The following is a 14522-nucleotide window of genomic DNA, read 5'->3' on the forward strand; positions in this document are numbered from 1 at the left end:
AAGCATTGGCCATGCAGTCATCAGAAGCGACGCGGGGAGCGAGGTAAGTAAAATCTGTGTGAGGGGCCCGGGCCTTTGGCGAGGCAATATAGTTGCATAACCCCTTTAAATGAGTAGAGCTGCAGGACCAGACATGGCCGCACATATGAAGATCATGTTAGGGATCACTGATGATTCATTACTGACCTAAAATGCTGAAAAGCACTGTACCTGCACTATGATAACCCCAGGACTTGTTACCTTTTTCTCCTGTAGTTGATCTCCTTGCTGCTCGAGGCTTTATCCTGCCCTGACGATGTGGTTCAGCTTTCCACACTGACCTGTCTGGAGCCACTACTTCTAGATGCTGCTGACATATTGAGTGTTCATATAGATACCCTCATCTCAAGGCTCCTCCGCCTGACGTGTAGCCCCAGCATGGTAGGACTAACACGCTGATGTCCTGCATTATTTTACACCTTTGTAAATATTTAGGTGGTTGTTTGTAGTGTTTGATACCCTAATGCAGGGATGCTCAACCTGCGGCCCTCCAGCTGTTGTAAAACTACAACCATGCCCTGCTGTAGGCTGTTAAGGCATGCTGGGAGTTGTAGTTTTGCAACAGCTGGAGGGCCGCAGGTTGAGTATGCCTGCTTTAATGGATGGCAATTGAACCCTTTAATCGCCATAAATACACAGGAAGCTTTGACTGACTGCTATGATGCCATCTCCCATATACATGCACGCAGTAATTTATTTGCAGACAACGCTGGGATTGGTTGTTGAAATCAAACTGCCCGACATTGCAGGAGAGTTGGAAGGCTCCCTTACACAATAGATGGCGGGTTCTGCTGACATACCTCTGTGTATAGCTGGCTTAAATTTCCACACTTTTCCCTGCACAGTTCTTACTCCCGTTTTTTTACAAGTCGCTGTCGTTGAAATGAATGCTTATTTGGGCAGTCCTGTAGAGTCTATAGCAATTTGGAGAACCACTTTAATCCTATGAGTACATTTTTGTGTTTGCAGGCGGTGAGGATTACAGCTCTAAAGTGTATGCTGGCCCTTCCAAAGCTCCCTTTGCCTATGGTAATTTTTTTTAAATTTCGTTATGACCGACTTCAGTGACCGTCTTGCCGACTTCAGCTGTTAATTTCTTGTCGTCACAGCTCCTGCCTTACAAGCAACAAGTGATCCGTGCCTTAGCTAAACCGCTTGATGATAAGAAGAGACTAGTTAGGAAGGAGGCTGTTGAGGCCCGATGCCAGTGGTAAGTAAAGATGTTTGTTTTTTTTAGGTATTATACGTTGTCGGGTTTGCTGAACCTTTTCACTTTCAAGGACGTATGTCATGACTTTAAGTGATTGTCAGAACTTTTCTTCATGTTGGCAATCACAGGCGGATCTGTGGTTTCACAAAAAATACAGCAGCCAGATGTTGCCAAGTAGGAAATTATAATAATTTTTTTTCTGTCCCTTGGCATTTGTTCATATTGCACCACTTTTGGCAGATTTTTTTATGTTTTTATTTTTTTTTTAACTAGTAGTTTTCCCATAGACTTAAAAACATCTAGAAAACTGCAAGAAAGATTTGTTTTTACAAGCCATTAAAAAAATTGTCTGCACCCATGGGGGGTGGGAGATTTTTATTTTATTTTTCTCCCTACCAAGAGAGTAGAAAATGACCTGATGCATGTGTGCATCCACTGTGAGGGGGGAAGGAAGAAAGAGATGATTTAAGTCTTACATTTTTAAATATAGTCCGAAGAAAGTGAATATTTTTATTAAAAAAAAAAAAAAAAACTATACATCATTTCTGTAACGAGCCTTAAAAAAAAATGGTCACATTCTTTTTCCAGTTCAGTGAACACTAATAATAAAACCCAAATTGTTGATTTTGTTCATTCGGTGCTGAAAAAACCCCCCATCAAAAAAAGGTTAAAAATCCTATGTACCCCAAAAGAGCTGAAATACAAACTGCAAGTTCTCCTGCAAAAAAACAAGCTCTCAACTCTGTGGATGGAAAAGTGAAAATGCCCCGAGTCTTTGGATGCAGCAACAGATAACTTACCGTATTTTTTACCCTATAAGGCCTCTTTCACACTTGCGTTGTCCGGATCCGGCGTGTACTCCACTTGCCGGAATTACACGCCGGATCCGGAAAAACGCAAGTGTACTGAAAGCATTTGAAGACGGATCCGTCTTCAAAATGCTTTCAGTGTTACTATGGCACCCAGGACGCTATTAAAGTCCTGGGTGCCATAGTAGTAGTGGGGAGCGGGGGAGCAGCATACTTACAGTCCGTGCGGCTCCCGGGGCGCTCTAGAATGATGTCAGAGCGCCCCATGCGCATGGATCATGTGATCCATGCGATCACGTCATCCATGCGCCTGGGGCGCCCTGACGTCACTCTGGAGCGCCCCGGGAGCCGCACGGATGGTAAGTATGCTGCTCCCCCGCTCCCCACTACAGTTTACCATGGCTGCCAGGACTTTAGCGTCCCGGCAGCCATGGTAACCATTGAGAAAAAGCTAAACGTCGCATCCGGCAATGCGCCGAAACGACGTTTAGCTTAAGGCCGGATCCGGATCAATGCCTTTCAATGGGCATTCATTCCGGATCCGGCCTTGCGGCAAGTGTTCCGGATTTTTGGCCGGAGCAAAAAGCGCAGCATGCTGCGCTATTTGCTGCGGCCAAAAAACGTTCCGTTCCGGAACTGAAGACATCCTGATGCATCCTGAAGGACGGACTGTCCATTCAGAATGCATTAGGAAAATCCTGATCAGTATTCTTCCGGCATAGAGCCCCGACGACGGAACTCTATGCCGGAAGACTATAACGCAGGTGTGAAAGGGCCCTAAGACGCAGTTTTGCGCTTCCATTATGGAGGCCCGGGAAGCGGTGAATGCAGCACTCCCCAGGCTCTGTACTCACCGCTTCCTGGCCCTCAGCCGCTCGCTGTGCTGTGACTGCGCACAGTGTGAGGAAGTCCAAAGTATTTTTATTGTGCAAAATTGTAGAAAAAAAGTTTCTAGGATCTTGGTAATCGTACTAAGCTGCAGCATAAAGTTACCATGTAATGTATACAACAAAACTCATCCTGCATCACCTTCTTCTGTTCTGTGCTTAGGTTCCTGCTCGGGAGCCCCGGCAGCTGAGACTCCTGAAGATGGATATTTGCACGGAGACAATCTAACCAGGATGCCACTTCTTTACTGACCTGTAGATCGCCAATGTCATAATGCCAGTGCCATCTTGTTTAGCCACCTCTACCACGAGGGACAGCCAGAAGACTCCCCCCTCATATTTCTTGCATTCCAGATTTGCTTTGCGTTCAGTACTTCTCTCACGCAGCTGGATCATGAATTATGTTGCACTTGAATAACATTAGCAAAAATTTACAATAGGAAGTCTCCTGGCTGGCGTAGACGGACTAGACTATGAAATCTAACGAGGGACAGTCTTTTAAGGCGGAAGGATTCTAGTTGGGCTGAAGAGCGCTATTCCTTCGGGGACAGTATCTCAAAGTTGGCTGTAGCCTTAGATAGTGATGGTCACTCTGGGGTTGGGCTCGGTGTAGGCACAGCTGATGACATCACAACATTTTTAGTACAACATAACACCCCCAACTGGATCATACATTATTTTGCACATATGTAATTTTGATTTTGCAGATTAACAGAGTATGTTATAGCTATTACGTGTTCACAACAGAGGAAAAATATATGTAAAGCAACATTGACTTTTACACCTTTCCAAAAAATCTTTTCTGGTTTGTGAATAGAGATCATTTCGAAAGGTTTGCATCAAGTTTACATTAGGAAATAAAGCCGCTATGTTCAATCTGTGTGTTACTTCATTTTTTTTTTTTCTTGCAGTTCCTCGGAGGGGCATTGGGAAACCAAAGCGGTTGTCTCTCACTTTAGCAAATGACATTTATCATGTAGGGAAAGGTAATACAAGACACTTACTAATGTATTATGATTGTCCATATTGCTTCCTTTGCTGCCTGGATTCATTTTTCCATCACATACACTGCTTTGATCCAGGTGTTACTGGAGCCAGCACTGCCCGTGAGGTGGCTTGGACAGGAGTTGCTGTAAATGTGTGCCTTAGCCGGTTCCCACAGTCCTGGCCACCAGAGAGGCTGGTGCTCTCTGCTATAGTGTGCAAGCACGACCACCACTGCTGGATTACAGGGTGGTCGTATCCCCTGGATATGAGTGATGGAAAAATGAATCCAGCCGGCAAAGGAGACAATATGGACAATCACAATACATTAGTAAGTGCCTTGTATTAACTTTCTCTACATGGCAAATGCCATTTGCTGAAGTGCGAGACAACCCCTTTAATACTTTAGAACTGTGTGAGTGCAGGATTAGCGATATATTTTTGGTGTGGTGTTTCCTTTTAGCTACCACTGTAACCAACACATACGTTCAATGAATCCACTTCTGTTACCGCAGGGATGTGGAAATTAGGAATGAAACACCAAAAACATTCTTAGAAATAAATTTATATCGAATATAGTTAATAAATAACACCAACGTTACAGAATCGGCACACCCGAAGCTTTATACAAAACAGCAATAGTAGAAAAGGAACCAATTTCCCAAAATCTGCCCAGGAACTGTGATCAATGAGAACAAAGTAAGATCAGAGCCAAATTCCTGCAAACCAGAAGTAATGTAAAGTAAGAACAATCTCTGAGAAACTGCTACAACTCCCATCATTTACAAATACCAATTTGATAACCTGCAGGAGTGAGGGATACTGCAAAAATTCTCACACTAGTCCTAAACTAAAGATGGCAACAGATTATGACCCTTATCCATACTATTGGGAATGTTTTTTTTTTTTTTTTACTGTTTGATTATTTATATAAAAAAAAAATCAGTTTTCACACCAGCACAGAAGCATATACAACAGGATCACATGATCTATCCTGCGCCGCCAATTGGCTTCAGCTTTGATGTGTAGATTGGGGCAGTCAGCGGAGTCATTTCATTATCATTAAAGGGCTTCTGTCACCCCACTAAAGTCATTTTTTATTTTTTTTTGGGCTAGTTACATTCCTTATAGTGCGATATATGAAAATATAATGGTGTTACTTACTTTCATTCAGCCGTTTCTTATAAAAACGAAGTTTTATAATATGTAAATCAGGTCTCTACCAGCAAGTAGGGCGTCTACTTGCTGGTAGCCGCCGCAAAAAAACCGTCCCCTCGTCGTGTTGATTGACAGGGCCAGCCGCGATCTCCTCCACCGGCCAGCCCTGTCAGCATTTCAAAAATCGCGCGCCTGTGTTCATTTGGCGCAGGCGCTCTGAGATGAGGCGGCTCGCCTCCTCAGCACTCCCTCAGTGCGCCTGCGCCGATGACCTCACCGAAAGAGAAGACGTCATCGGCGCAGGCGCACTGAGGGAGTGCTGAGGAGGCGAGCCGCCTCATCTCAGAGCGCCTGCGCCAAATGAACACAGGCGCGCGATTTTTGAAATGCTGACAGGGCCGGCCGGAGGAGGAGATCGCAGCTGGCCCTGTCAATCAACACGACGACGCCCTACTTGCTGGTAGAGACCTGATTTACATATTATAAAACTTCGTTTTTATAAGAAACGGCTGAATGAAAGTAAGTAACACCATTATATTTTCATATATCGCACTATAAGGAATGTAACTAGCCCAAAAAAGGAGATTTTTGTATAACTTACCAGTTAAATCTCTTTCTCGCTCTTCCTTGGGGGACACAGACCTTGGGTATAGCTCAGCTCCCTAGGAGGCGTGACACTAAGTAAAACTGTTAAGCCCCTCCTCCATCAGCTATACCCTCAGCCTGGAGATAGAGGCTACCAGTTGCGTGTCCAAGTAGTGAAAGGATAACAACCAAAAATGGAAACAACCAGCCAGCAACCCAACGGGGCGCCAGACCATAACCCCGTAACCAAACACAGAAGGGTGGGTGCTGTGTCCCCCAAGGAAGAGCGAGAAAGAGATTTAACTGGTAAGTTATACAAAAATCTCCTTTTCTCGCCCATTTTCCTTGGGGGACACAGACCTTGGGACGTTCAAGAGCAGTCCAAGAAGGGAGGGACCACAAACCCAAGGCGGACCACCACCGGAGCATCAGGAAACCGCTGCCTGCAAAACCAGGCGGCCCAAAGCAGCATCCGCTGATGCATGCGTATGCACTCTATAGAACCTTGTGAAAGTGTGCAGAGAGGACCAAGTGGCTGCTTTGCACAACTGTTCAGCCGAGGACCGATGCCTCTGCGCCCAGGAAGCTCCGACTGCTCTGGTGGAATGAGCAGTGACGCTGAAAGGCGGAGCTCTACCCTTGGCTCGATAAGCCTCAGACACCGCCAGTTTAATGAAACGGGCAATAGCCACCTTGGAGACCGCCAAACCCTTGCGCGAACCCTCCGGAACCACAAACAGGGAGTCCGTGCGCCGAAAGGATCCGGTGACCTCCAGGTAAATCTTCAACGCCCTGACCACATCCAGACGGTGCAGTTCCCGTTCTCTGGGGTGGGAAGGAGAGGGACAGAGCGACGGAAGGACGATGTCCTCATTGATGTGAAAGGCGGAGACCACCTTTGGCAGGAAGGACGGGACAGGCCGAAGCACAACCTTATCCTGGTGGAAGATCAGGAAAGGTTCGGAGCAAGAAAGAGCCGCTAACTCCGACACCCGTCGGAGAGATGTGATGGCCACAAGAAAGATGACCTTGCAGGACAGAAGGCGAGGGGAGACCTCCCGTAAAGGCTCGAAGGGGGCTGATTGGAGCGCCGAGAGCACCACATTCAGGTCCCAGGATGGAACCGGAGGGCGGTACGGCGGAACAGAGTGAGCCACCCCTTGTAAGAAGGTCTTAATTGGCCCCAGAGGGGCCAGGGGACGCTGGAGAAGAATAGACAGCGCCGAAATCTGTCCCTTCAGAGAACTGAGGCTCAGCCCCAGGTCCAGACCCGACTGGAGGAAGGACAGGATCGTGGGAAGAGAAAACCGGAGAGGTGGGATGCTCCGGGACTCACAGAACCCCAGATAGGACCTCCAAACCCGATAGTAGATCCTAGAGGACACGGGCTTACGAGCACGGATCATGGTGCGGACTACGTCCGCGGAGAAACCCCGTCGCGTTAAGACGGCGGTCTCAATAGCCACGCCGTCAAACGTAGCGAGCCTAAATGCTCGTGGAAGATCGGTCCCTGAGAGAGAAGGTCTTCCCTGGAGGGCAGTGGCCACGGTGCGTCTGCGAACAGCAACATTAGGTCGGCGTACCAAGACCGGCGGGGCCAATCCGGGGCGATCAGAATCGCGGGAACGCCCTCTGCCGCGATCCTCCGAAGAACCCGTGGCAGGAGGGGGAAAGGAGGAAAGACGTACAGAAGGGAGAATTCGCGCCACGGAAGGACGAGCGCGTCGGCGCCGTACGCCTTCGGGTCCCGTGCCCTGGCCAGGTATCGGGGGACCTTGTGGTTGAATTTGGAAGCCATGAGGTCCACGTCGGGGCGACCCCAGCGAAGACAAAGGGCTTCGAACACCTCTGGGTGCAGGGACCATTCTCCCGGGTCGATGGTGGACCGGCTCAGGAAATCCGCCGCCCAGTTGTCCACCCCCGGGATGTAAATCGCGGATAAGGCCGGCACGTGCGCCTCCGCCCAGAGGAGAATGAGGGTCACCTCTTGCATCGCTGCAGCGCTGCGAGTGCCTCCCTGATGGTTTATGTATGCCACAGCCGTGGCATTGTCCGATTGGATCCGAACAGGGTGGCCCCTCAGTAGATGGGTCCAGTGTCTGAGGGACAGAAGAATCGCCCTCAGTTCCAGAATATTGATTGGAAGTCTGGACTCCGATAGAGACCAAACGCCCTGGACGGACCGGGGAGGGAAAACCCCCCCCCACCCCCGTAAGCTGGCATCGGTGGTAATCACCAGCCAGTTCAGTGGGAGGAAGGACCTCCCCCGTAGAGGGATATGCAACCACCAGCTGAGGGAAGCCCGAGCCAGGGGAGGCAGAAGAAAGGTCCTGTCCAGACTCCTCGGTGATTTGTCCCAGGCCGACAGAATTGCCCTCTGAAAGGTGCGGGATCGGAATTGTGCGAACGGCACCGCTTCGAAACAGGCAACCATCTTCCCCAACAACCGCATGCTGGATCTGAGGGAAGGGCGGTGATGACGGAGGAGACTGCGAACAGACCCGCAAAGGGCCAGACGCTTGTCCGACGGGAGGCGGACCTCCGCCAACTCCGTATCCAGGAGCATCCCCAGGAAGATCAGCCGTCTGGAGGGGGTAAGGGAAGACTTGGGGTGGTTGATGATCCAACCGAACCGCGTCAGGGTCTCCAGAGTGAGTCCCACACTGCCGGATGCCTGAGAGAAGGAGGGTGCCTTGACCAAGATGTCGTCCAAGTAAGGGAGAAGAAAAACACTTCTTGAACGCAGAAGGGCCAAGACAGGGGCCAGGACCTTGGTGAATACTCGAGGAGCCGTCGCCAGACCAAAGGGAAGGGCGACGAATTGGAAGTGATCGTCCCCCACCGCGAAGCGCAGGAAGCGGTGATGACATGGAGCAACCGGAACGTGGAGATATGCATCCTGAACGTCGATTGAGGCCATGAAATCCCCTCTTTCCAGGGAGGCCACTGCGGACCTGAGAGACTCCATCCGGAATCTCTGCAGTCGGAGAAAACGGTTCAGGCGCTTTAGGTCCAAGATCGGTCGCACTGAGCCTTCCTTCTTGGGAACCACAAAGAGGTTCGAGTAGAACCCCCTGAACCTTTCCGTCGGAGGCACGGGGGCGACGACACCCTTGTCCATTAGAGAGCGAATGGCCGTGAAGAAGGCGGCCGCTCGTACGGGATCCCGCGGAGGACGGGACCGGAAGAAACGGTCTGGCGGAATGGACGCAAATTCGATCTTGTATCCGCAAGATACAACCTCGAGCGCCCATGCGTCTGAGATGTGGGCCCGCCATACGTTCCTGAACAGTAGAAGGCGGCCCCCCCACCCGGGTGGGTGGGGGCGCACCTTCAGGCAGAGGGCTGCTGGCCTGTGGGAGCCCGTGTGGGCTGGGGCTTGCGCCAGGTAGATTGCGTCCGAAAAAACGGCTTCTTGCGTCTATCCTGGGCTGGGCCAGAGGAAGAAGAACCGGCCGCGGGTCTAGACCCGGTGGGCTTGCGAAAGGACCGAAAACGGGACGAACCAGCGCGACCACGGGGGGCGCCCCTCGGCCTGGACTGGGGGAGGTGAGTACTCTTCCCACCCGTGGCCTCAGATATAAGTTCGTCCAGACGGGTTCCGAACAAGCGGGAACCCGTGAATGGTAGGCCAGCCAAAGAGCGTTTGGAAGCGGCGTCCGCCGCCCAAACCTTCAGCCAGAGTTCCCTCCTGACAGAAACTGCCAGGGCAGAGGAACGGGCAATGAGGGCACCCGCATCAAGAGAGGCCTCACAGACAAATTTTCCGGCCTGGACAATTAGTTGGGCTAAGGAACGGAGGTCCTGTAGAGGGACGTCCGACCCTAACTCCCGTTCCAGTTGCAAACCCCATTCAGAGACCGCTTTACCAGCCCAGGCGGAGGCAAAGACCGGTCTAAGGGCCGAACCAGAGGCAGTAAATATGGCCTTGGAGAGGGATTCCGTACGACGGTCCTCAGCAGACTGGAGGGAAGATCCGTCTTGTACAGGAATAGTAGTGCTTTTGGACAGGCGAGCCACGGGAGGATCAACCTTAGGCGGGGACGTCCACGTGGTCACAGAATCCGCTGGAAAGGGATAACAAATGTCCAGCTTTTTGGGTGTAACAAAGCGGACGTTAGGCCGGGTCCAAGCCTTGGACACCACAGAAGAAAAATCAGCGTGGATGGGAAAGACCTTGGAGGCCTGTCTGGGGCGAAGAAAGGACACGCCGGCCTGTTCAGAGCTGGGGGGGTCATCGTGTATGTGAAAGGTATCACGGATGCTAGTGATAAGATGCCCCACCGCGGACGCCAATTTGGACGGAAGCTCTGAGTCCATGTCCACGTCCGAATCCGCCAGTTCTCCCTCAGAAGGCGTATCCCTTTGAGAGGATAGACTTGACTGAGCTCGCACGCATGGCGGAGAGAGCGAAGCATCTGGAGAAGATGTGCGCTCAACCCTTGAACGTTTCTGAATATGCCGGGCCCTGGAAGATTCGCTGGGAGGCAGGGAATCAGTGGGGGCGGCAGAAACGGTAGTCCCAGCGGGTGCGACAGGGATTGTGGCAGCCTGCGGGAGAGGCGGTCTATCCACGAGACGGCCCACTACGTGTGTAAGGCTTTCCACCGCCTGAGACAGAGACCTAGCCCAGTCAGGGGGTTCAGAGGCACCGGGGGGCGCAGCGGAAAGCGGGCCCTGCACCGGGGCCTGACATGCAAGGCAATGCGGCTCAGATTGCCCACACGAAAAAAGTTCCTTACAGGCGGTACAGGCATGGTACCAGGGTTTGGGGGCACCCGTGGGATCTGACATGCTGAAAAGTGGTCGTACCCCAATACAGAGACCACAAGGGATATAGCAGCTATGACCAGGAGGGTTAGGAGAGGGTTAACTGTCCTACCAGTGCCTCAGAAGAACGTCAGGAGTAGAGAAGGATCAGCAGCAGCAGCTGCAGCAGCAGCAGCAGGGAGCAGCAAACAGCAGAGAGCCTGCAGATAGCGCCCACAGAAGCCGAGCGATTCACCAGGTGCTCAGAGTCCCCCACGTGTCCCAGCTTCCTGTCTAGGAGTGAGGAAACGCGGGAAGAATTCAGCAGAAGCGCGGGGAACAAGCTCCGCCCCCTCCAGCGCTTGAAATGTCTCCTGTGAAGGAGAACCTAACTCCGCCCCCAAAATGACGCGCGCGCGCGTAAGCCACGCCCCCTGCTGCCGAAAAAACATGCAGGGCTAAGAAGAAGCAGGATGCCATGAAATAAAGGGCCCGCAGGCCCCAAGAGTGTGGCGATTATTCCCAGGTGGGTGACCTTCTGCCACCATTGTCCCCTGCCCCGCCGATGCCGATATGGTCATGTCGGGCATAAGCCCCGCCCCCCGTTCGGAACGGAGCGGGCGGCGGCGGGAGGGAGAGAGGGAGAGATCAGCCGTCTTGAAGAGTAGCCTGAAAATGGGGGAAAACGGCGTGGGGGTGCAGGATACACGGAGGGGAGCTGGGGAGGGTCTGCTGGAGCGCTCAGAATGCGCGACCACGGGTGCCCCCCTTACCCAGAGGGGTACATGCTTGCCGATAGGGACGGGGTATGGGCTGGAAAAGCCATCTCACCTGTCTTCACCCTCAGTTCCTTCCAGCAGGGTCGCCCCTTCAGCTACTGGCACCGCAGTGGCAGGAAGCTGGGAGAGGGGCTTTGCGTGCGGGCGACCCCCTAGCTGGCGGGATGTAGGGGAGCCATTGCTGCCCAGATCCTCCTATTGCTTCTGTGGGGGAGGCAGCAGTGCAGATAAGTTGGCACTGGCGCAGCTCACCCCGGGAGAGCAGAGAGGCCCAATGCGTCTCTGGTATCCCTAGGAAAAAACAAAAATAAAATAACAAATTAGAGAAAAAATTACAACAAGGAGAAAACAGCCCTGCAGTAGCAGGGAGTGTCTCGCCTCCTTGGACACTAAGCTAAAACTGGTAGCCTCCATCTCCAGGCTGAGGGTATAGCTGATGGAGGAGGGGCTTAACAGTTTTACTTAGTGTCACGCCTCCTAGGGAGCTGAGCTATACCCAAGGTCTGTGTCCCCCAAGGAAAATGGGCGAGAAAAAAAAATATTACTTTAGTGGGGTGACAGAAGCCCTTTAATAGGTTTGGGAATTCACTAACATGACAGCTCTATAGTACTGTTGGATGCCTAGAGAAGACAGTATAGCAACATTATACAGTGTGGACAGGTAAGTCTCTGGGTGTAACTTTCCTTGGGTGGGGGCTATAAAGGATATCCATTATCCTGCAAATATATTATTAACCTGTAGTCTGGAGAGGACTCCTTTTCATCTATCAGAGTTTTGTAGGCATGCTCTGTGACCTATGCAGGGAGGGGGAGTAGATAAGCTTTCACATTGCTGATGTGAATGGTGGATCTTGTTTTAGTTATATAGTCAGATGTTACCTTTCATTGTAATACTTGCCTGTGATGATAATGAAGTAACTGTGGGGGAAGTGATTTCTACAGAACATGAAGTATCAGTCTATTATAAGGCTCAGTGGTCAGAATGGAAACTGCAGGATTATTGAAAAATGTAAAAAAAAGAAGACGTTTACAAAATTTGTGGGGAAAAAAAAGTTTAAATTCTTGCAAGTGTCCAGTGATGTTTTCCTCACATTGTAAACCTATGCCGGTGTATTAGAATTTCTGGATTATCAGATGCTGCATTTAAAGGGAACCTGTCACCGGGATTTTGTGTATAGAGCTGAGGACATGGGCTGCTAGATGCCTGCTAGCACATCCGCAATACCCAGTCCCCATAGCTCTGTGTGCTTTTATTGTGTAAAAAATCAGATTTGATACATATGCAAATTGACCTGAGATGAGTCCTGTCCCTGACTCATCTCACGTACAGGACTCATCTCAGGTTAATTTGCATATGTATCAAATCTGATTTTTTACACAATAAAAGCACACAGAGCTATGGGGACTGGGTATTGCGGATGTGCTAGCAGCCCATGCCCTCAGCTCTATACACAAAATCCAGGTGACAGGTTTTCTTTAATACAATTAAGATAAAATGATTTTTCTACTGGAAACCAGTCCAACAGTAAAATGCATTAAAATATACAGGTTCTCCTTCATTATAACGGACATTACCAGTCACAGAAGTGCTGATTATATTATGCATTTTTAACTCCGATATGGAGTAACGTCCATGTAGTCAAAAAATAAAAATGAATACTTGTAATTCTGGGGCCTCTTTCAGCTATTGTGCTTCTGCTACGAAAGTAATGGAAGCGCCAGATCAGGCGTACAGCTGACTATAATGGGGTCCACCAGGTTTCAATCAAGAAGCCGGGCGTTTCACCAAAAAATAGTGCAGGATGACTCCCGTAAATTATTGGGGCAGAGCTGCCATACCATCCACAGCCTATGGACAAGGGTGGTGCTGTTTCTGGGACAAATCTCAAGCCCTGGCTCATTTAAATGACACTGTGTGCATGAACTTATCTAGTGGACACCGATGGACTCAACGGCTCCCTGCTCTTTAGAGGTTTACAATGATGCATACGTCTCCAGGCTCCCCATCAGTTATTCTGCAGAATCTTTATAAAAATCCTCCTACCTTATTACAAAGGATGGATTAGAGAAACATGACTGCTTTCTTCCAGAAATAGCGCTGCCGCAGTCCATAGGTTGTGTCTGGTTTTTGCAGCCCAGCTTCCCTGAAGTGAGTAGGGGATGAGTTGCAATACCACACACCACCTGTGCACAGGAGTGGCAATGTTCTTGGAAGAAAGAAGCCATGTTTTTCTAATCTTTGAAAACTCCATTAATTTCAGGTAAATGGGGGTACCCATTATATAGGATGACACATTAAATAAAATTTAATTTTGCCTCTAAGGTTCCCCTTAAAGGATTGTCCAGTTTTCAAACCAGCACCTGTATCTGAATACTTTTGTAATTGCATGTAATTAAATAGTGTATAGCCACCAAATAATTTAATAAATTGAATCTGTATAGCGCCACCTGCTGTTTGCTCTTTTTCTCGTGTCTTTGTGCAGCTCACAGAAGGCCGCACATGCTCAGTTTTATCCTTCAACTGCCACCTGAGCTGTGATAGGGAGAGCATGGACACGCCCCCTGAGCTGTGATAGGGAGAGCATGGACACGCCCCCTGAGCTGTGATAGGGAGAGCATGGACACGCCCCCTGAGCTGTGATAGGGAGAGCATGGACACGCCCCCTGAGCTGTGATAGGGAGAGCATGGACACGCCCCCTGAGCTGTGATAGGGAGAGCATGGACACGCCCCCTGAGCTGTGATAGGGAGAGCATGGACACGCCCCCTGAGCTGTGATAGGGAGAGCATGGACACGCCCCCTGAGCTGTGATAGGGAGAGCATGGACACGCCCCCTGAGCTGTGATAGGGAGAGCATGGACACGCCCCCTGAGCTGTGATAGGGAGAGCATGGACACGCCCCCTGAGCTGTGATAGGGAGAGCATGGACACGCCCCCTGAGCTGTGATAGGGAGAGCGCTCCAGCAGACAACACAAACCCCCTTGAACATGTTCCATTTTTTTTTTTACGGTGCGGACGGTTCACCGATCCATTCAAGTTGAATGAGTCACCAGCAGCCGCATGGATGTTGCCCGTGCATGTGGGACCGCAAATTGCGGTCCCCAATGCACAGAACGGCCGTGTGCATGAGGCCTTAGAAAGATATTGTCATGTGCTATATGATGTCAGAGTTTCATATTTTTTTTTTTTTTTACATTAATCATGGGATCAGGCAAGTATGATCACCAGTGACGGTTTGTGGTTAATCTGAAGAATTCTCAAGGGATGAACAAACCCCCTTTAAGTGAAACACTCCGCTGTGGTAAAAGCCCAGACAAACAA

The 14522-nt window shown here is 50.2% G+C and overlaps 1 protein-coding gene across 1 annotated transcript in view; it reads left to right on the forward strand.

Moving 5' to 3' along the window:
* LOC122940154 (MMS19 nucleotide excision repair protein homolog) overlaps positions 1 to 3316 on the forward strand; it is a 41548-nt gene extending 38232 nt beyond the window's left edge. Inside the window, exons 28-31 of the mRNA XM_044296557.1 lie at positions 256 to 420; positions 1009 to 1068; positions 1149 to 1249; positions 3109 to 3316. Coding sequence (XP_044152492.1) covers positions 256 to 420; positions 1009 to 1068; positions 1149 to 1249; positions 3109 to 3136 — 354 coding nt within the window. The 3' untranslated portion in view covers positions 3137 to 3316. The remainder of the gene's footprint in view (positions 1 to 255; positions 421 to 1008; positions 1069 to 1148; positions 1250 to 3108) is intronic.
* Positions 3317 to 14522: the final 11206 nt, after the last annotated feature.

Source organism: Bufo gargarizans, chromosome 6 (genome assembly GCF_014858855.1).
Source record: "Bufo gargarizans isolate SCDJY-AF-19 chromosome 6, ASM1485885v1, whole genome shotgun sequence".
Taxonomy (NCBI): domain Eukaryota; kingdom Metazoa; phylum Chordata; class Amphibia; order Anura; family Bufonidae; genus Bufo; species Bufo gargarizans.